Consider the following 23,163-nt stretch of genomic DNA (forward strand, 5'->3'; position numbering starts at 1 on the left):
GTGTCTGCCCTATCCTCTCCATGAACCGGCCTCTCTCCCCTCCACCTGGCCTTTTGCCAAGACCACTTGGAGCCATATCCCTCTTCTGACACATTCCTCTCATCCTTGTTGATCCCGTTTTTCTGCCTCTCTGATGGACTCAGGCCTCCCGCTTGATTAGCCATTGAGCCCAACCTCCATCTTCACACTGGCCCCTGCCCTGCTTCCTCTGGCCGGAGCCAACCTGCCCTTTGCTCTGGAGCTGCCAGCAAGCACCCAGGGGGGCTGCTTGCTGGCTTGGCCTCCTTCCTGGGCTTCAAAAACCCCTTCTGCTCTTCCCTGGAGTCTGGCCACCAAGTTGGGCCTTGGGGGAGAGCATCCAACCAAGACATGTGTCTTAAGTTCTAAGCAGAATCCTCACTGCGGCCTCTGCCAGCAGAACCCCACTGGCCAGGCGTGAGCTGTCCTCTGAAATGCCCAGAGGCCAAAATGTTCTTTGGAGGTAGGTGGAACGGAGGTGCCGGTCCCAGCAGAATCCAAGGCAAACCAGTAATGAATGGGCCAGGAAGAGGGTCCTGCACCTGGTCACCTCCTCTCCACCTCCTGGGAGAAGGATGCCTTGGAGAAAGGCCTGTCTAAGAACCCGGGGACCTGCTGACGGCTGGCGATCTTGCCTGGTGGCAGTAGATGAGGGTGGGGGAGGAGCACCTTCCCGCTCAGGGAACCTCTGCCTGAGGCCAGAGCTTCCCACACCTTGCTCCCACTACCCAGGCCAGAACCTGCTGCTCAGCCTCCAGGGTCCCACCTGGGCTGGTCCAGGAAAGGGAGGGGCTGGAAGCAGCCAGCCTTCTGCTCCATCAGGTGTCTGCATCAGGGTTTGTCCTCACCATACTTGTTAGGCTAGAAGTATAAGGCCCTGCCTCTACTCTCTTGGAAGACCCTGCCTGCTACCCAGTCTGCCTGGGGCCCAGCACTACACTAAAGATGCCCCAACTTTATACCTCTGTACATCCCCTAAACCAGGGAAAGCTCAGTTGTTGTTGTCATTTGTTTTTTAAAGTGGTGGGGGTTGAACTCAGGATCTCAAGCATACTAGGCAAGCCACTCTACTGAGCCCTATCTTCAGCCCTCTTTGTTACTATTTTATTTTGAGACAGGATCTTATTCAGCTGAACTGCAATGCTGTCTCCACCTCCCTAGCTGCTGGGATTATACAGGCGTGGGCCACCACATCTGGCTTCAATGTTGTCAGCCCTGGGTGGTGTCAGGGATGCCAGGAACAGGAGAACCAGAAGGTAGGGTGGCTGCGATGCTGTTAGGCTACCTGGGGGTGTGTCTGGCTGAATGTTGACTGATATTGTCCTCTCTTAGAGCCTTAGCTGATAAGTAGGTTCCCAAGGCTGTGCACATGTGCCCAGCCTGCTGCCTGGCACACAGTGAAACTTCAGTGTAGCTGTTAGCTCTCATGGCAGGGTTGTGAGGGTGGGATATATAGATCATTCTACAGACCTGAACAGAGCTTACCACTGACCAAAAGGAATGATCATGGCTGCCTTCCTTCCTGGCCTCCAAGGTGACAAAGGCTCACACGGTATGCACCCATGTATTCACATACACACCTGGCTTGACGGCCCTGAGACCCAGCCACCTGCTGGAAAACCAAGAGCTGCCTCTTCAAAATAATGATTAAGAATCAGCATTGACTATTCAAACCGAAACTCTCCAAGCCCTCTTTGGAGGACTCTGATCTTCTAGAGCCCGTGGGTGAGAAAACTCTTACCATAGTGGAAAATGCATTCTGCTGAAACGGAAGTCTTCCTCAATTTAGCTGAATCACTTTCTGGTGGTTAGGGAAGTCCTGGTGGCCTCTTGCCTGTCCCCTGATGCCTGTGGGTTAGCCCAGCTGGAAGACCCCCCAGTCCACATCCCCTCTTGCTGAAGCCATGTCTGTCCTAGATCCAGCCCTTAACTCTGAGACTCCCCACTGCTCAGGCAGCCTTGGACAACTGCTTCCTGCTTCCAAGTGACAATCCAGTGTTCTGCACAGCCAGACCAGGGGCATCTCTAGAGATGAGCCCAGGCAGGAGTCAATGGGGGGTGGAGAGAGACCTGAGCATACCTGACAGTTCCCATGGACCCACAATCTCCTCCTGGGTCCCTTCATACCCTTGTGAAGCCTCTGGAACATGGCAGGGATCATGACCTCAATCCTGCAGAGCTCAGGAGCTTAGAGGCCTCAGAGGGGGCTTGTTGCTCCGGCAAGCTCCCAAACAGTAGGTCTCAAGTTGGTTCCCAGAGGCTCATCTTATGCCACAGGAGCACAAGTCTATGGGCTGAGGCTTGACCAAGATATCTGCTTAGCTGGCCCCCAGTTGGTTAGAGGATGGGCACTTCTGGGAGGTTCCTGCACCCCCTCATCCTGGGAAACCCTTTGGAACAGAGATGTAGCCAACCGGACACTATGTGGAGGGTCTTGAATGTGGCAAGCTGAATGTGGGGAATGGGCACCTCACAGGTTCCTAAACCCTAACACCAAACTGATGCGCAGGGATGAGCTTGCTTGCTGCATCCTTGGTTTCCCACCTGGGCTCTGCCCCTCAGCCATCGGGGGATCAGCAGGAGCTGTGAAGTGGTCCCCTTATCTGAGTTCTCTTTCAGCAGTCTGTGGGACATGTGCCCTGGGGTATTACTTCCTGATGAGAACTGGGGATGCTGGTACCCATGACCTATGATAGCTGAGAAAATGAAGGCAATGGATGAGTCTCCAGGAACCAGGGGGCACATGAACACAGTGCAGGGGATTGAGATCTAAGAACACCCAAGTTTACTTTGGTGAGCTTAAGGATGGTGAGCCTTTGCTGCTGTCTAGCACCGAGGGCTGGGGACATGTCCCAGTTCAATGAATGAGACTGTCCTGTGGCACTCTTTGTAGCTTAGGGGTTGCCCCCCAAAAGCAACTGGTTTGATGTGGCCTTTGTCCCTCATGTCCCCCAAGGAGAGTGCCAAGCTAGAAGCTAGTGACATCACTGCCTAAGACCCCAAACCAGCAGGCTCAGGGACACCCCCACCCCCACCCTGGAGCTCTGGCCTGTCTCAATGCCCAGCAGGCATCAACTTGCCCTGCCCTGGGGCTATGAGGCCCAGTGCTCCCCAAGTCATCCCACACCCACTTGGACTGGATCCTCCACAGCCGCTGGCAGCCAGCATTTAAGAAATTAGGTGAGGGGGGCCTGGGACGAGGGTGAAGGGAACCATTTATGTCTAAAAGTCATCCTAAAATCTTCAACATACTTTTTTTATTTTTCAAAACAAAAGCTGTAAACGTTTGGGGGGGGGGTGAACCTAGCTTTGTGGGAAATGAGTCAGACAGCCATAAAATGTGTTTTTCTGAGCCTAGGGGATTATTTTACATCTTGTGGCATGAAGACACCAAGAGGAAGCTGGTCTCTAGATCCCTGGTGGGGCTGCACACTCTGCTGGGCTGGAACTCAGTGTTGCCTCCCTCCTGAGCCAGAGACTCTTGTCCCAGAATAGATGAGTTCCATGGCTTGCTCTCACCTCCTTGTTCCTCTCCTCTCTGCCTCCCCAAACTCACTTCTTATACTTCCAAGCCAAAGTGAGGCTTTAATATTTGTAGTCTGAACTGGTGATACTTTGGGGATTCCTTACCTCCCAATACTCATCTTATGCAGTTTGGGTGGGGTTGGCACCCACCCCTAATGTAGGAAGGGCAAGGACATGACTCAGTGTTGGCCAATCAACACCTTCCATTCTCCTGGCCACAGTATCTGCTTCAGCTAATGGTAAGATCAACTTCCAACATGGCCGACAGCCTGAAGGAAGAGTTTTGATTGTTTTAACGAAGCCTACTGTTGTGTAGCTGATTTTATGAGAATGATTTAAAAAGGCAATAAGAGGTTTGGGAACGTGTATGTGTGCCATTGGTGCTCAAGAAATGGATTTCTTTTCCTTCTAGTTTGGTTTTCTGTTGCTGTGATAAAACACTCTAACCAAAAGCAACTCAGAGGGGGAAAGGGTTTATTTGGTTTCTACTTCCAGGTCACAGTCTGTCACTGAAGGAAGTCAGAGCAGGAACTGATACAGAAACCAGAGAGGGACAGCACTCACTGTGGTCTCTCTGGCTTACTCCCAGCTCCCTTCTTATAAAAGCCAGGACCACTTGCCAAGGAGTGGCACCACCCACAGAAGGCTGGGCCCTCCTCCATCAATTAGCATTCAAGATAGTGTCCGATAAATATTCCCACAGGTCACTGTAGAGGAGGAAATTCTTCACTTGAGGTTGCCTCTCACCAGATGACTCTAGGTTAAATCCAGTTGTCAATAAAAACTAACCAGGATACCACCTTCTTTGCTATCGGGAGTATTCTTAAATGCTAGTTGTAAGGGACCAAGATACAGCCTGTTTCCTGGGATTTTGTTTTTTTGTTTTTTTGTTTTTTTGAGACAGGGTTTCTCTGTATAGCCCTGGCTGTCCTGGAACTCACTTTGTAGACCAGGCTGGCCTCGAACTCAGAAATCCACCTGCCTCTGCCTCCCAAGTGCTGGGATTAAAGGCGTGCGCCACCACGCCCGGCTGACAAGGTCTTTCTAATGCTTATCACAGCCCACGTCCTTACCCTGAATTGCCCCCATCACCCGGTGTTCTCTTAGAGCTACTGATCACTGTCATGTGTCTTCCCTGCATCCCACTTATAACTGAAGCCTCGTGGTGGGTTGTATTACCCATGGGAAGAGACTGAGGCAGGGCTTAGGAAGACAGGAAGTTATCTAGGATCATAACACAATAGCTGGTTTCAGAAATGCACCGGGGTAATGGACTGACTTACTTTCTCTTTTGTATCGACGTTAAGGGAGTCACACCGAGTCAACTCACTCTCTCTACTGGCTCCTGTTTTCCTCCAGGAATGTGGGCAGGCACAGGGGGCACCATTTGTTCTCCTGCCTCAGCAATCTGTTTCTAGATCTTCAACTCTCACCCATTCTGGGTAATTGGAGCGGAGCTGACCTATCCAAACAAAGGGAAGGGATGGGGATAACTTAGGGTTGACCAATCAGCATCTTCCTTTCTCCCAGATACAGGGGCCCACTCGTTCAGTGATGAATCTAAGGTCCAGTAGAACTCAGTTCCAGGAAGTCTTTCTTTCTTTGAGTCACCACACACAATCCCAGGACTTCAGGTGGAATTGTTCAGAAGTTAATTACTGCAAAGTGTCTGTTTTGAGACCCTGAGTTAATGTAACTCCGAACCAGATGGAGACCGAAGCCAATAGGAAGGCTGGAAAAAAGAAGGAATGAGAGGGAACTCCAGACAACATGGTACCTGAAGACACACCTTACTGTGTATTATATTTCTTCTTGGGCCAGGTCCTTTGTCTGAGTCCTCAGCACAGCTTGGTGAGAGAGGTTTTACTGGGAGTATTAACACCATGTGTCCATTCCTCTCTTCCTTCTTTTCTTTTTTCCTTTCTTTTTCTTTTTCTCTTCCCTCCTTGCTTCCTTTCTTTCTTTGCTTTTTCAACACAGGGTTTCTCTGTTGTCCTGAAACTCATTCTGCAGACCAGGTTGATCTCGAACTCAGAGATCCCCCTGCCTCTGCCTCCTGAGTACTAGCATTAAAGGCGTGCCCCTCTACAGCCTAGCTTCCATGTGTTCATTTCTGCTTCAGCCACTCAAGCTAGGATTTCGGGAACCTTATTATTTCCTTAGTTGTTATTTGGAGACAGTCTTACTGTGTAGTTGGCTTCTAACTCATGGCTCCCTCTGCCTCCACCTCGTAAGTAGCTGGGATTACAGGTGTGCGTCAGCATTCTGGACTTGAGTGAGCATTTGGAAGCCAGCTATTGGGTCTGCGGCTGAGAGTGAAGCTCTGGGACAACTCATACTGCCTGTGGTCCCTAGAAAGACCTCCCTTTGAGGTGGATTTGGGCGTGGGCTTTCTGATGTCTTGCTTGTTACATTTAAACAAAAGATTCAGTGTAACATTCTTGCCTCTTTATCTTCCCATCTGTCCAAAGAGGCTGTTGACATGCTCAGGGAGGGAGCAAGAACTGGTTAAAGCCTCAGACACCAGCCTGTCTGACCACAGAGCCTAAGATGCGTGAAGACAGAGAGATTCGATCAAATGGGGCGGACACCCTGTGAATACTAGAGAAAGAAACAGATATCTGGATGCCACCACTCTTTGGCTCAGTGACTGTCAGTGTCTCCCCGCTGTAGTCAAGGTATTAAACCTAGGCTTCTTGCTCTGCCCTGGGAGGGAAGTGACTGTGTCACTCACAGAACAAGCAGGGACACATTTTGCAGGTCAAAGGGGATGCTGCATACCGGTATCTTAGAACAACAAGAACACAACAGACTTTACTTTTTAAACAGGGAGGCATAGCTGCCACACTTGCCTGGAGCCCAGGGAACAGTGTCTGTCTTTCTCTCTGGCTTCCTTCTCCGACCCACTCCCTCTCTGAGCCATCTGCAGTTTTGCCCTTCAACCCAGAGAAGCCCTTTGAGTAGCTGGAGCTATCTTGTTATTGTGGCCCCACATTGAACACTACCTGCCCAAGAGCCCTTCTCTGACCACACATTCCCACTCAAACCTCCTCCATCTCAAAGTTGTGACTTGTGCCCCACCCCGCCCCCGCCCCCTTGCTCTCAGCTCTGTGTCTGAGATTCCCTTCTTTGGCACTGGCAGGGAGGATGCATTGAATTCCCCCAGGCACCTGTCAGCTTCTGGGGAGGTGTTTCTGAGGGTAAACTGACTCTATCTGGGGATGTACAGGGAGCAAGGAAGGAAAGACGACTGACTGTGCCTACGAGGTCACCCCAGAAATCAGAATTACTTTCTCCTCAGTCCCCCAGTTGTTTCATCTGAGAGGACCCTGGGGGCTGAGTCTGAATAAAGATTACAAACCACCTTCCCCACCCATCTCCAGGCTGGAATTCCCAACAGACAGGCAGGGTTCGCACAGACAAAAGGCATCACTACATGCATTTATGATTTGCCTAATTATCTCTGTCCTCCCCGATACTACAGCTCCATAAACTTGTCACAGTTGTGTTTGTCGTTTGGCACTAGCTTGCTATGCGCACACATGTGGATGTTTGTTTACAGAATGTGGCCAGCAGCAGGGCCTTCATGTGGGCTGACAACACCCCGGTTGGCTGCCCCAGGGGACTGGCCCCCCCGCCAGGATTCCCAGACAGATTACTGATCTCAATTCTCCATTCCTCCCTGCCCCCCAAGCACTAGGGATGAAGCCCAAGACCCTGAACAAGCTAGACCAGCACTCTACCACTGAGCCACGCCCCCAGCCCCTCACTGGGGGATTCTAGGCAGGGGCTCTACCACTGAGCCACGCCCCCAGCCCCTCACTGGGGGATTCTAGGCTGGTGCTCTACCACTGAGCCACGCCCCCCAGCCCCTCACTAGGGGATTCTAGGCAGGTGCTCTACCACTAAGCTACATTTCAAGTCATGAGAGTCTTTAAGGCAAACAAACAGATATATAAACAAAACAGAAACCCAACCAACCAATGAAACAACAATCATAACAACAATGACAACAAAACCTCTGAGTACTGGACACTGATCACTCAGGATCCTGGATAAAAATCAAAGTCACCTCATCTCATCCAGCAAAGAACTGTTAACAATAGGATTCAGTAGTGAGGCATGAGAGGGGTTGAGAAAGCGCTCTCAGAAGCTAGCTATGGCAACCGTCTATCTCCCCGTACGACTGAAGCAATCAGGGAAGGAGCCAGTGCTCAGGGGCACGGTAAGTACAGGAGTTGTGGAGGACAGGGCAGAGACCCTGCTGGACAGACGTTATGATTTTAGGGAGATGTGAGACCCTGAAACAGTAAATAGGCATCCCAGCCCCTTTCCTCTTGATCTCGCAGACACGATCTGCTGCTTGACCCAGGCAAAGCCCAACAGGAATCTACAGGGCATGGAGATGTCCAATGCCAGGAACAGGGTGTGTACGGGACCCAGGAGTCACTGAAGAAGAGTGGGTGTGAGTGAGTGAGATTTTGTGGGGAATTCTATATCTTCTGATCCTATCCCTTAAGTATCTCTTGAACCCACTCACCTCTGAGCCACAGAGGCACGTCAGTCCTGACCTGACTGACACCCACATCGCCCACCATGACCCATCCTCCACACATCACTAGACGGAGCTTGTTATGAGGAATTATCTCACTAAGCAGTCCAGGCTAGCCTCAGACTTATAGTCTTCCTGCCTCAGCCTTTCAAGGGCTGGGATTAAAGGTGATACAACCATGCCCAGCAGAGCCATCACCTTTATAAGCAACTGTGGCCTCAGGATGCTCCAGGGTTCTTTTTGTTTCTGGGAGGCTGACTGAATCTTAAACGTGTGTGAGCATGGTAGTCTACCTAAGCCAGCCGATTGTCTGGCTCGCCTCTTCTCCCCAGCATGAGCTGCACACACACACAGACACACATACACACAGACACACACACACACACACACAGACACAGGCACACACATACACACAGACACACACACACACACAGACACAGGCACACAGATACACACACACACACACACACAGAGACACAGACAGACACAGACAGACAAACAGACACACACACACATACACACTCTTTTTCAGTCCTTTGCCATGTCTGCATTTTGTATGTGCTGTTCACTCTGCCTGTGTTCTCACATCCCCACCTCTGGCGGCTTGCCCGTGCAGCCTCTTCTTCAGATCTCAGCTTGAAATCCCATGGCTAAAGATGACTTTCACAAAGCAGGGAGGACTCCCAGTCAGTCAGTGAGTGACTCTCACCACCCTTGAGTTTCCTTCCTTCACTATGTGTCATGGCAGCAATTAACTAATCAATTGTGTAACATTGTTTATTTTCTGTCTCTACAGAGAAGACTGTGCACACTCCATAAGAGCTTGCTCTATAGGGCAGGTGTACTGTTGGGGCCACAGTACAGTACCTGGAACATAGTAGATGCTCAGAAAATACTTGTTGAATGAATGAATGAATGAATGAATGAATGGGCTTGGAGTTCCTAGTACACCACACTAGCCTACTTGGGTCCAGCAAAGTGAAAATGGCTGAAACGGTTGGATAAGAGCTTTATAATGTAGTAAAAGCAGTGAAGGGGCTAGCTGGGCAGAAGCTGAGAAGAAAAGAATCCTGCTGGGTAGAGTCAAGGAAAGGCTATTGTCATCCCTGAAGCTTTTCTGACCTTGACAAATCTGAATTTTACTTTGTTAACCTTGTGGAATGAGAGACAGTGATCAAACGTTAGGGCTGACACGAGGTGGGGCAAATAATAAATTAAATAAATACCCATCCCACGTTGCCGGGGGACTCCCAAAGGCTACACCCTCAGTTAAAAGGCGAACCAGAAGCAAACCAGCCCTCACATGAGCTTGCTATCTGTCCTTCCATCTCCTGGGTAGATCTCAGGACCTTCAAGTTGAATCAAGGGAGTCCTGAACTGGCAATATTCCTAGAGGTTTGGCTAGAGTCAATGAGCATGCTCCCCCCCACAGGCAAGTGGGAGGGGAGATGTTGGGGGGCATCTGAGGGAGGTCGGAGGGTGGAGTTGTGGGGTGGATAAGATCAAGGTATAGTATATACATTATGTAATTGTCGAAGAATAAATTAAAAAATGGTCTAAAAACTGCTCCCCTAAATCTGAAGGCTTTCTTATGAACAGTGACTAATGACAAGTCAAACATAAGCAGACACATAAGAAAGCAAGGCCCTGTGGCCTAACACTGGGAGCAAACACAAAGCAGACAGAGACCTTCAAAGGATTCAAATTGTTGGCTATAAGTATGCACATTCTGCTTAAAGTAATAAAGCACACTTAAAAACAACTGTAGGGGCGGGAGTCTGAGAAAAGCAGAAATGTCAGGTATGATAGTGCACACCTGGGATCCCAGGACACTGGAGGCTGGAGCAGGAGGATTTCGAATTCGACACTAGTATGGTCAACTTTGGGAGATCTGTCTCAGAAAACAACAACAGCCGAAATAGATTTGAAAAGGAATGAAGAAATTTCTTCTCTAAAACCAAGTTTAAAACATTCAATGGTCATGTTGATTAAAAATCTCTCGAGGGGTAGAGAAAAGGCTCAGCAGTCAAGGGCACCGACTACTCCCCCAGAGGACCCTGACTGTATTTCCAGAACCTATGCGGCAGCTCACAACCCTCTGAAATGCTAGTCTGAGGGACCTCTGACACCTCCTTCTGGCCTCTGTGGGTACTGCACACACATGGTACACAGATGCACCAGTAGGCAAACACTCACATACACAAAATAAAAATAAATTAATTAAATTAAATTTAAACAATACGCTGAGAAGAAGAGAATCAGCAAAGCAGAGAAGCGGTCAGAAGGAATGCGCTCCGTGAAAGTGTCAGATACCAACAAAAGGAAAATATGGAAGACACAATGTGAGCTAAGGGGAGAACATATTTTTAACAGTATCTGTTAAGGAAATAAGGGAGAAAACACCAGCCTTTTTATGTTTAAGATTTATCGTGTTATGTGTATGAGTGCTTGGCTTGCGTGTCTATAAGTGCACTGTGTGTGTGTCTGGTGCCCGTGGAAGTCAGAAGAGATCATGGGACCCTCTGGGACCTGAATTTCAGGTGGCTGTGAGCTGCCAAATGGGTGCCGAGAACTGAACCTGGGTCCTCCGCAAGAGCAGCCAGTGCTCTTAGCTGCCAAGCCACCTCCCCCATCAGTTTTTCTTTTTAAAGGACTGATAGGAACTTTCTGGAACTGATGATCCTGAAGGGAAATGCTGGTTAATGACACTTCAGTGAATCTATCTGCATCCATGTTTCACGAGACCCAGAACTTAAAAAAAAAAAAAAAAACCCACAATACTAGTGGGAGATTCTGGGAGATGTCTGCTCTTGGCCGAAAGCCACAGTGTTGTACAACAGCGAGAGAAATAAATGTAGCAAAGGACACATGAAAACAACATCAAAGGCTGCAGAATTAACTTGCTTGCCTTCCACCCAGCTATGTGGGCAGCCTGACCTCAGCGTCCTCTCCTGTGGGCCCTGGGGACTACACAGAGACTGGGGAGTCTAGTGCTCTGGGTCTAGGGGTGCTGAAGGTATAGCTCCCACCCCACCGGGGCCCTAAGGATCCTCATCTTGGATCCTGCTCCTCTTCTGTTCTTTAGTTTCTCAGTTCTGGGCTGTGGTGGGGTGTGTGGTGGGTGAATGGTTAGAAAAACCGTGACTGGACGCCTGCTGAGGACTGGCTGTAGCTCGAAAGAGTATCTGGGGAAGCCATGCTAATGTGTCTACTTCCTATAACCCAAGAAGGCATGAGCCGTCTGAGGGTTCTGGCCCCCAGCCCCAGTGCTGGCTGAAACGAGTAATGCCATTTATTAATCTAGCACAATAGAATCACCTAGGACCTGGCTGGCAAGAAGCCAGGATCTGGGCTCCAGAAGCAGGCAGGGAATTACTCAACCCGGGTCCCGCAGCCCTCTCACTCCCAACCCTTCACTCTCTTGGAGAGGTGAACAATCTAGCTGGCAGGTGGCTTGTTTGTTTCTGACTCACTCCCCCCCCCCCCCGCCACCTTAGTGGCCAGGTGGCCCGTTCCCTGTTCTCACTGTGACTTGTCCTGGGATCAGCCTCTTGTGGTTGTGTTTTCGAACACACCACTCATCATCTTGCTTCTGGGAATCCCGGCACACCTTTTAGACATGCTCGAACAGAGAGGCTGCCAAACCAGCGTATGGTCACACAGCAGGTGTGTGTGGGGGCCAGGGCATACACGGTCTCACGCTCCCAGTGGGTGGGAAGGCAGGTTCAGGCCTTGTGTAACCAGCACCATGGCCTGGGTACTGTGAGCAACATCTCATGGAGTCTCATGGATGCCCTGTTGCCACTACACACTGATTCATAGGGAGGTAGAAAGAGATGGTCAGCTGGCAGCCCATGGTGACTGAAGACAGAGATGTCACCTGGACCACCCAAACCTGGTCTTAATGGTGACTTAGCTATGCTGTTCCAACCTAAAAATTCTCTAAACAATCTTCTGTTGATTTAATCATTTAAATGCAAAACTAGAGCCAGTGAGATGATGCCGCACCTGCTACGGAGTCTGACACACCTGAGCTTGATCCTTAGGACCCACGACCTGGAAGGAGAGAACCAACATGCACGCACGCGAAGGAAAGATCAAAGTAAATTAAATTCGGCCTCAGAGAAGGAGGCTAGCCAGTGGAGGTAATGTGACATGGAGCCAATTTCTCAAGTGTTAAGAAAAAAACGAATGTCTTCCTTCCCCAGGGTGGATCTGGGGATGCTGTGGATTAAACCACTCTACTAAGTGGGCAGAAGCCCAGGAGTTACTGCTGATTCTGAGCCCAGTCCTAGCCCATTGGTCCTGCAAAGACATGACCTGGGTACACTTGGACTCTGTGACTGTGGGCAGCTGGTCGGGTCAGCTGTGGGGATGCTGGGCTGTTAGGTCAGTATAGCCCAGGGAGGCAGAGGACACGCAGCAGACTATTCCCCTTCCTAGCATGGCTCTCACACACCCTAGCAGCGTACTGCCCCACATAATTACATAAACTTCGCGTCCCTCAAGATGCTCATCTGGCCTCTGACACATTTCTGGCTCGGAGCCATCGTCCCCACCTCCCCACGGCACAGGGGCCTGGCCTGTGACTCACCTGCCTCCACCTTCCTCACATGAGATTTCTCCTCAAGCAGAGGAAATCGGCCATTGCTGGGCCTGGGGAATTGCTCATGTGGGGGACCCCCTCACACACACCCTGGGGCTTGGATGCTTTCCCTAAAGCCTCAGATTCAGTCCCACGTGCAACTGCATGTGGTGTGCTCCTGCCCCCACGCCAGCACCCACACAGTGACACTCTCCCCGGGCTGCTCTGGGACTCACCACACCTGGAGCTTGTCCCCTGTCCTTTCTGCTGCCCTGTGCTGACAGCCGGGCTGTCCTGGGTATGGAGAAGCTAAGGATGTCAGGCCTGCAGTTCCACTCAATACTGGGCAAGTGGAATCCAGTCCCTTCCTGTGCTTGACAGTGAGGCCCAAGAGCTGCCTTCCTGCCTTGTTTGAGGAGTTTGCTCATTAACTGAAACTGCTCTCATGGTGACATTCCTGGCAGTGACAGGGAAAGAGGAGGGTAGATTTCCAAAGTTCTTTCTTGTTAGCTCCCTCCGTTCTAGGGAATTTTGGTTAAGAACTCCTTTTATCTGCTATGTGCCCATTCTCCAGGACCCCAAGAGCTTCCCTGGTTGTCTGAGGCCCAGCCTTGACCAACTCTTCCACAGGGTGAGAGACAGTCTGCATCACTCTTCCTGGACTCCAGCTGGCTCAGGATCATTTAGGGGAGAACAGAGGGAGGGAGACAGTAGGAATGGTCCCACACCCCTCACACACAGTGTATGGCCCCTGCTCTCCTCCCACCGATGAAGGGAATTCAAAGCCTCCCAACTCTTTCAGGGAACAGCTTTCCTAATGAAAAGGTATGTATCTACCTTTTCACGAAGCCAGGTATGTATCTAAAGTTAGAGGCCTATAGTGAGACTGTCCCAAAAGAGGGGGAATAAAAGCACTAAGTAAGAGAAGTGGGAGCAGAGAAAAGGAGGCAGGAGGAGGGGAAGGAAGAAAGAGTCCAAAGGGAACTCCGAGGGACTGAATGTCCTATGAGGATTGGGGTGTCACCCCAGCAAGGATGCTTGTCCTTATTGATCTGCAGTCATCACTTAGACTCTTACTTGTGTTTCAAGAGACACAGCAGCAGCCCTGCATCCAGAAGCTGGGGAATGCCTTCAAAGGAATTAAGAAGAATCCTTTTTGGGAGGGGGAAATGTTTTTCTTTATTTTCTTTTAAGCAACGTTAACATGACTGCATGTCCTTGGATATCTGAGGACAAGGTTTTTGCCCTAAATTATTCACAGTTTTTCAGGGACAGAGGTGTGTCGCACTCCTCCCACACAGGGATGGCTCACTTGGGCCAAGTGTCTCACAAGCCTGGCCTGTTTACCTTTCACAACTCCGCGATGACGAGGGGTGCTGGCTTTGCATACGATTTGCATAAAAGGAAACTGAACGGCAGAGGCACAGAGAGGCTTGGAGAGTGCCACCCAGACAGCCAGAGGCAAAGCCAGAATTTAGTTTGAAGCCAGGACTGTATGGTCCAGCTTCACAGCTCATCCCCACAATGGTAGGCGAGGAACAGGAAACTTCCACTTATCAGGGGAACAAATTACTTCCGTCCATCTGCACTCCTGCATGAATACACATTAGTGTGTACCTCTGGGCTGGATTTGTGCAGTTCTGTGTGCACCACCAAAGTCCCAGGTCCCTATCTACCAGAGCAGAGCAACCTTAACACTCATTGTCCTGCCCCCAGGGAATCAGAACTTGTGAGGCTAAATTAGGCTATATTTAAAACATTAAGACACGAGTGCCTTCAAATTGTTCTGGGATAAATGCTCTGTCCTGTGGACTCCTGGGCCAAAGCCAATTACAGTGCCGCCAGGTAGGGCTTATTCCCTATAAATCAGTGGGAATGTGGTCACACGAATTTTAAATATCAGATTAAAATCAAATTAGTGGGAAAATTTGGAACAAATTGCCTTCGCGTACAGTGAGTGAGTCTATTTTTAAAATGTTGCCGCACCAGGCAAAACAGTGAGGCAAACACATTTCTTAAGAGCGAGCAGACACTGTGCTGAGAGTGATTTGTCATGCTTAGTCACTGTAATTGCCCCGGCAGAACTCGGGAATCAAATAAAACATGTTTGCAAATTGTAAATCACTCAAGGAGGCCACTTCTGACGGGTCCTAACCTGATGGTGAAGGTCATGGCAGCTCCCCAAAGAGCTGGTACCCAGTCCCTGACACCCCCTTGCCACCTGTTGTCTGGGCTTGGCAAGTAGGTCCAGCTGAAGCTTGGTTGCCCAACACGTGCACAGGAAAGCCACTAGAAGTTGGCCACAGTTCCTTATCGGCAAGAGGGATCCAGTATTCTTAGGGGGTGGAAGTAGGGGGCGGGCAGCTCTGGGAGGGTGCTCTTGGTGGGCTTCCAGGGCAATGGAGTGGTGTGGGGCTCTATGACTTCTGTAGCTTTGGACCAGGGCAGGGGTTCCTTAGGAAGGAGACGCTTTGTATTTCAAGAGTAGAAATAGCTTCAGGTCAAGGAGGGCTTGGGACAGGCTGTGGTGGCTCTCTGGGTCACTCAGCGATGTGTTTTGAAACTAGACTGTTAACATTTGACCACTGCTAGCCCTGCTATCAGGCTCTCATTCCTCTAGGAAGACCTTTCCAGGCATCCTAGAATGGAGATAAGAAAAGAGGCATGGAGGTCTGAAATTACCTTTTAACTCCGAACGGTTGCTTCCCAGTGCTTCCGAGCCATACAGTGGGCCTTCACCTCAGCAGTTCATGGCATACAGCAGATAGCTTGGGCTTCCTCCCCACTCTCTTCTTTAGAGTCCCAGCTCTCCCCCACCCAGTGTCCCTATGAAGCATAGCCTTCTGCGGAGGTCTGGCCACTCTGAGTCTGATGATAAACTATTCCCACGTTGCCATTGAATGCTCTCCAGGACTAGGCAGACCACCTCGCTAGAGTCTTGTTCTTTAAAAGTCATTTTCTAGAAGCAAGAACTCATCTATTGAAGGCCATCAGGTGGAAGTCTGTGATCCATCCTTTGGGCTGCTCCTGACAATGACGCCCTCAGCCCATACTCAGTGGACCTTAAGCCAACCCTGGAGCCCCTTGGCTGGAAAGAAGAGGGCAAGGGTGTTCCAAAAAGGAGAGAGATAAGCTGGAAGGAGATACTAGCATTCAGACACATGAGCAATGACCTGCCCTGGGCTAGATACTAGATGTCTGCTGGAGCCAAGGTCGGCAAAGACGCCAAGCAAGGACCCAGGGGAGTTCTAAGAACTAGCGGTGACCTTGAGGGAGGGTAGCAGTGGAGGATGGAGACCAAGAGACAGTAAAGACAAAGGTCAGAAAAATAGATCTCTTGGTCTTGGTCTGTAGGAATCACATTTGATTCCTGCTTTTCTCTCTCTCTCTCTCTCTCTCTCTCTCTCTCCTGCTCTGTATGAGTACATGTGCGTGTGTATTCAGGTGCATGTGTGAGGGATGCAGGGAGGTAGCCAGCAGTACACAACCTCTGGTATTGTTCCTCATGTGCAGAGATGGAAGGAGGGAAGAAGGGAAGGAGGGAGGGTGGGAGGGAAGGAGGGAGGGTGGGAGGGAAGGAGGGAGAATGTGTGTCTTCTACTGGCTTGGAGCTCTCAAAACGGTCTAGGTGAGCTGGTCAATCCACCTCTCCCTGCTTCTCCAGCACAACTACTTACCATTGTATCCAGCCTGTCCTTCCTCCCTCCCTCCCTCCCTCCCTCCCTCCCTCCCTCCCTCCCTCCCTCCCTCCCTCCCTTCCTTCCTTCCTTCCTTTCTACCATTCTCTCTGCTTGCTTGCCTGTATGTATGTATGTATGTATGTATGTATGTATGTATGTATGTCTGACTTTCTGTTTTTCCTTTTTATTTTTTATTTTTGAAAATGTGGGTTCTAATGATCAAATTCAGGTCCTCACACCAGACAAGCACTTGCCTGAGCTAGCTCCCCAAACCCTCCGAAAGGAGACTTGTCAAAAACAAGTAAATTTCTACCCAACCTGATAGCTATAAGAAAACACCACTTTTTCCAGGTAAGGTGCAGCTTGCTTGGCCATCCTGGGCACACAAAAGGCTGAGGCAGAGAGATTACAAGTTTGGGCCCAGCCTGGGCTGCATAGGGAGTCCCTTTTTCCAACTAACTGGATGGACAATGACGAAGGCTGGGTGTAGCTCAGTGTAGAGTACTTGTGTAGTGTGCAGGAGGCTCTAAGTTCAATTCCCAGCACAGGGGTGGGAGGGGAGAGAGAGAGATAGAGAGAGGGAGAGGGAGAGGGAGAGGGAGAGGGAGAGGGAGAGGGAGAGGGAGAGGGAGAGGGAGAGGGAGAGGGAGAGGGAGAGGGAGAGGGAGAGGGAGAGGGAGAGGGAGAGGGAGAGGGAGAGGGAGAGGGAGAGGGAGAGGGAGAGGGAGAGGGAGAGGGAGAGGGAGAGGGGGAGAGCTTTTTTCAGTGTACTTCAGTGGGCCCCTGCTGACAGTAGTCACTAAAAGAGGAACTACTCAGGAAGAGTTGAGCTTCTTAGCTCTACCTAGAGCAGACTTGAAAACGACAGAAGTGGGCCCTGTGGTTCACGCCCAGCCCTTTCCAGGCCAGCAAGGCAGCTGAACAATGTGGACCCTGGACTTTTCATTTCTGTGGGGAGCTCCAGGGGCTTGGGCCAGCTTCTGCTATTATCCACATGGGGAGTGGATGTGGGCACAGCAAAGGAAGAGAAAAAGGTTTCCATACGCCCGGGGAGGCCTGGTCTTAATGGGTGGGGCCAGAAAGCTAGAAAAATAATAAATAAAAACAAAAGTGAAGAGAAGAGCAGAGCTCGGGTGCCAGAATGGGGCTGGCTGTGGCTGTGGCTGGCTGAGTAATGGGTTCCATATTTGTCTGGCTCCGTTTGCAGCCACCAGGATCCAGGGTGTACAGTGGGCCTTGCAAGGGCCAGAGGGGACAGCACAGCTGCTGGCAGACTTAGCATACCCTTGGGATGGTCCTGTCCTTCTCTGAGCACCACATGGGCAAGATGGGGTTGGAAGCATACACCCCAGCATCCCCAGCCTTCCTCTGCCCACTCCCACTCCCAAACCCCACCCCTGCTCCAGGCTCCTGGGCTCCTGCCTGGCCTGCACAGATTGTTCGCGTTATTAATGCGTTTTCCCAGAGATTCCATCTGGCTGTTTAATTGTTCTGGGATGGGGCTAGGACGCTTTGATAGTGAATTGGTCTCTTTCCTAGGTTACAGCTTTCGTTAAAGGCTCCGTCCACTGGGGAAGGATGAGTGTGGGGATGGGTTGGGGTTGAGAAAGAAGAGGTGGCATTAGAGAAGCAAGGAAGAGATGGCAGGTTAGGGGAAGGAGGGGAGGGCATGCGATGGGAGAAAAGAAAGGAAAAAAAGAAATGAAAGAAAAGAAAAGGGCTTCCTCTATCCACTAGCACAGCTAAGCAGCAGCTAGAACATTAGCATCATACTTCATGTCTGCAGAAGACCTATGGGTGCTCTGGAAGACGTTACCACTTGGTTAAGGAAGATCAGAGTTTCTGCTCCCCTTGACCTTCAAGATGAGGGGTCCCCTCCCCTCTTGTGAAATCAGCAGCTTGTGGAGGCCAGGCAGGTTCCACCTGGGCTGGGAAGGAGGGGGCGGGAAGCCTGGGAGGGGTGGACACTCCTCACCCTTCCCAGTGGCTCATGGCAGTTGTTGGGGCCAAACCCCATGTTCACAGATTCCCAGGAGATCTGAGAGATAAGGGTGACATCCGTGACAGCATTAAGCTATCTGGTGGCAAAGAAGTCACCTCCCTCTCTCACTCCCGCCCTTGTTTCTCTCCTGGATGTTGCCAGGGGACCCGGGGCTCAGGAGCAGTCCTGCAGCCAGGCAGTGTCCTGGGCAGGGTTCATGCCCAGCAGAAGTTTGCAAGCATTTGAGGACAGGGTCCGTGGGGGTGGGGGACTGGCCTCATTAGATGCTGGGCTTACCTAGGCTGCAGTTTCCACATCAGAAAAAGCCCTTAGTGCATTTGTCACCCTTGACTGGTGACATGGCTTGGGGCCACAGGGTTGTCAGCTCCCCAAGATGAGACCTGAGTTTGTTCTCAGTGGTGCCTTAATCCTGGGCACAGGCCCTGGCATAAGAAGGCATTCATTGAATTTTTAGGGGTTCATTCAGTTACTCATGAAGTATGAAATCCCCAGAAGACCACTCCCAGCTAGGCATAGAGCACACACTGGTCAGGGCCACCCCAAACTGCATCCCCCCTCCCAACACAGACCACACTGGAGGCGTCCCTGATTTGGCCTTTTTTGTTCCCAATTTGGCCTACGTGGAAACTTGGGTTGGGTGTGCAGGAAGGGTGCCCTTCCATGAGCCCTTAGAAAAATGACCACCCCCACGTCAGGTGGTTAGGAAAGGAGAGCAGGAGGGCCCCCTCCCCCGTTCAGCCTAAGCCCTGTTCTGGGAGCAAAGGGGGAATTCAAGGATCATTCCCTGTAAACAAGAAAAACTGGAATCCACACTGAACTCAGAGAGGGTTTGCTGGGGCCTGCAAGCCACGGCCTGCCCCAGCCTCTAGGCAGGCGATGGGGCTCTGCCTCCCTAGTTCCCAGGCTGACGGGGCAAGCCACCGCCTCCTCACTGGGCTTTGGCCTTTCCTCTGCCAAGGGCAGCCATGGGTGAGGAGGTGGCAAGGCATAAGACAGAGAGGGCGGTGGGGGAAGGGGTTGGTGGGACATCTTAACCACAAAGCCTGGTCACACTGTAGTTTGCAGAAATTAAAAGAGCTTGTCACTTCTCACCAGTATATGCTGTAAGCTGCTGAGCAGTCACACTCCAGGTGAAGAGCCCAGTGGCCTCTGGGCTCCAGCAGGGATGGTGATGCAGGCTACCCTTTTCTTACCCGCCTGTTACTACAGCCAACTGGATGTCTGCACCTCATGGGCAGTTGTAGCAGTGGATATGTAATCATTAGGAGCTAATCCCATTTGCCAAGATAGAGAAAGTGGGGCAGATGTATCCTCACAGATGATCTATGGGTTGCCGCCCCCTCCCTAGGTGGGCTAAGGTAAGGCAGGTGCAAAGGGGGCTCAGCAAGCTGCTGTTTTGAGAGACTGGGAAGTGGGCAGAGAGTGGTGACGTCCTGTTTTCCAGGGCTCCACTGAAAGGCTGGGCAAAGGTGGCGTGAGCCTTGTTCTATAGAACTGGAGCTGAGTGATTTGGGAATGTGGCCAAAGGGTCCCTTAAGCAGAGAGCTCCTAAGTGGGCTTTCCCATTAGGCAGAGGTGTTCTCTTCTGACTCCCTCTTATTCTAGGATGCAAAGAGAGACCATGACCCTAAGACAACACTACCCCTCCACCCCCCCCCCAAATTCCAAGGGACTCAGTCTTTAGACTCAGGGTGTTCTCAGCTTAGTCCTTACCCCTTCCTTGACTGCCATGGCACATCACCAAGGTAAAGAGAGACTCTAGAGATGCAAACTTAGGACCCCAGACACAGACAATGCTGTTTCAAACGGAACCCAGCCCAGAGCAAACCTTACAAGTGGCTTCTCTCTGGTTTTAAAAAGACACCAAAATTGAGTTTGATATGTTTATATTATAGATATAATACATACGAGATCTAGCATGGAACTTTGTGTCCCCCCCCCCCAAAAAAAAGAAGAGAAGGAAGCGGTTCACCCCTGCTCCCAGCTGCAGGGGTGTGTATGAATTGGCTGGAGGTGGCCTTCTTTCCAGACCCAGAGCCAGGGCCGTTGGGGATGGGGTTGGGTGGGTGGGGAAGCCTAAGTCTTAGCGGGAGGAAGCTAAGACCCACAACTACATACACCCTTGGAAAACTAGGGGAGAGGGGGAAGCCCACTTCATTTCATTGGTCCTCTGGGAGGCAAACGAAAAAACCCAAACATCCCTAAACCAAAAAGAATGAGAGCCTCTCTCAGCTCCTTCCCCCAGCCGTCAGTAAAGAGTCTCAGAGTTTGGCAAGAATCAGAGCAAAACCAAAACAAAACAAAAGACCAAATAAAATGGTGGCTTAGCATAGACGTGCACACTGCCATTGCACAAGGCACCGCTGGGACACAGAGACCAGATACAAGTGTTGATATCGGATGATAAAGCAAAATATTTGGGAAGCTTGTCATAACTCCAGTCCCTCTGGGATGGATCGATTGTGCTTCAAGTTCCTTCAGCAACAGCGGCTGGCGACATACAGTACACACAAGGCTAATGGTCCCAGTATCCTCCTATCCCCCACCCCCCCAAAGCCCAGAAACCTAGGTCTCTGTCTCCTACCACTCGATTAACCACATGGCTAACTCACAACTCAGCTTTCTGGTCTGACTGGGGGTGGTGCCCCCATTCTCCGTGTACTCACCCAGGAAACCTGGCCTGTTGTAAGCTGAGGGGGGAATGTAGGTGGAGGTGCGAAAAGCAAGGGATTAGGAACCCTCCACCTCCCTGTAGCTGGGGGTGGGGACACTCTTAAGACTCAAATCCCCAACACCTAAGTCCCTCCCCTCTAAGGACAGGGACTGAGGGGCAGCTTCCTGAATCTTCCTCCTGCCCTGGGCCTGCACCCTTCATTTTTCTCACGGGGGCCAGATGAGGCCCGAGAGGAAGCAGGAATCCTCCAAATAAAATATCAAGGCACATTTTTGCTCCCCCTACTCGGTAGGAAAAGGAGCGAGTTTTGAGTATCCAAGGCACAAGGTTACTTCCTTAATACTAGTACTGCCGGGCCCCCAGCTCAGCTCCGCGGAAAAGTCTCTCGGTCTCAAGGAGAAACCACCACGGCCTGACTCCCTCATCTTAGACGCACCGAGTCCGGCTCAGAGGAAGGGAGGGGACACGCGGAGCAGGCCAGGCTTTCAGGCCACACCGGAATCTCCTAGTCCTGGCTTGCGCGGCCCGGGCAGCCTAGAGATCCAGCGACCCGAAACCATCCTCTGGGTCCCCAGCCAGGGGGCCGGCCCAAGGCGGTCCCGCAGCCGCGCGCCTCACGCGCAGTTGCCCATGGCCTTGACCAAGGAGCTCTCAGGCAGCTGGCGGAAGATGCCCCGCAGCGTGTCCAGTTCACGGCTCAGCTGTTCCACCCGCTTGCGCAGGCGGTCATTGTCACTGGTCAACTCCAGCACCTTCTGTTGTGTCTCCACGTTGCGTTGTTTGGCTTTATCTCGGCTCTTGCGCACCGCGATGTTGTTGCGTTCCCGCCGTACCCGGTACTCGTTGCTGTTCTTGTCCACCGACTTCTTGGCCTTGCCCGCACCGGCACCGCTGCCACTGCCGCCGCCACCCGTGCGGAGGTCGGGGTGCGCACCGGCCAAGCCCTTGAGCGCGCTCCCGGGGCCAGGCAGGCCCGCAGCACCCAAGGCGGGCGCAGCGTGCGGGCTGGGCACGGGCGTGGGCGGCGGTGTGGGGTGGCCAGGCTGCAGGTGCATGGTGGTCTGGCCGCAGTGCGCGATCTGGAACTGCAAGTGGGGGGCGGCCAGGTGCGCGGGAGACGCGTGCGGGTGCGGCGGTGGCGGTGGCGGCGGTGGTTGGTAGGGAAAGAGGCCGGCCAGCGCCAGCTGCTTCGCCTCGTCCTCCTCGCGGGGCTCTTGCTTGATCACCAGCGGCCGTAGCGCGGGCGCCCCGACGCGCTCGTACAGGGGCTCCAGCCTGCCGTCCAGGTAGCCGGCCGCCGCACAGCCGTAGCCGGGAGGGGGCCCGTGCGCCCCCGCGGACATGACCGCGCCGCCGGGGCCCGCCGGGGCGCCCGGGTAGTCAAAGTCACCGCCGCCACCCGCGGGGCCCGCCGCCGCCTTGGCCTTCTCCTGCTGTCGGCTGTGCTGGAAGAGGTCGGCCAGGAACTCGTCGTTGAAGGCGGCCGGGTCGATGTAGGCGCTGATGTCTATAGACGTCTCGTGCTCGCAGATGCCGCCCAGCGGCTCCGGGGCGGCAGGTGGGGCTGGGGGCGGCGCGGGGCCCGCGCCCCGGGGAAAGCCAAAGGCGGCGTTGCTGGGCGCGTGCGGGGGGCTCTGGAGGTGGCTGCTCATCGGGGGCCGCGGCTCCGCCTCGTAGAAGTCGGCCGACTCCATGGGGGAGTTAGAGTTCTCCCGGCATGGCGAGCCTCGGCGGCCTCCAGCCTGCGCGTGGCGCCGCTGTCGCCGCCGCCCACCCAGTGCCCCAACTGGCTCGCGCCCGCGCAGCTTCGGGTCGCGAATGGCCAGGCCCGCGCGGGGACCGCTTTTATAGAGGGTCGGGCATCGCCCCCTGGTGTCCAAACGGGTCTCGCCAGCAGGATGGTGCCTGCTGGGTCTTAGAGCCCGCCTTCTCCTGTGACTTTCCAAGGCGGTGAGTGGGGCGGGAGCATAGTGCTAGTGGAGAGATCGTGGCGCAACGCCCACTGACTCCTGCGCTGCAAGGCGAACCCGGCTTGCAGCGCTCAGCCCCACCCCGGCGGCGCTGTCGCCCCCGCACACACGTGGTCCGTGGTTAGGCGCCCCTCCTTTAAGCCTCTAAGTCACCCAC

General features: G+C 52.4%; 1 protein-coding gene across 1 annotated transcript; it reads right to left on the minus strand.

Annotated features, from left to right (window-relative positions):
* Positions 1-20,231: 20,231 nt before the first annotated feature.
* Cebpa (CCAAT enhancer binding protein alpha) lies at positions 20,232-22,868 on the minus strand. The gene has a single exon (XM_021168520.3). The coding sequence runs from the start codon at positions 22,728-22,730 to the stop codon at positions 21,651-21,653; it is 1,080 nt and encodes a 359-aa protein (XP_021024179.1). The 5' UTR covers positions 22,731-22,868; the 3' UTR covers positions 20,232-21,650.
* Between the last annotated feature and the right edge of the window lie 295 nt (positions 22,869-23,163).

The sequence above is a fragment of the Mus caroli genome, unplaced genomic scaffold (genome assembly GCF_978045245.1).
Source record: "Mus caroli unplaced genomic scaffold, Mus_caroli_1 scaffold_8, whole genome shotgun sequence".
In the NCBI taxonomy this organism is placed as follows: domain Eukaryota; kingdom Metazoa; phylum Chordata; class Mammalia; order Rodentia; family Muridae; genus Mus; species Mus caroli.

What these genes read in the sequence shown, in the direction of transcription:
- Cebpa (XM_021168520.3), bottom strand. Translation starts at nt 22,730, where the DNA reads ATGGAGTCGGCCGACTTCTACGAGGCGGAGCCGCGGCCCCCGATGAGC.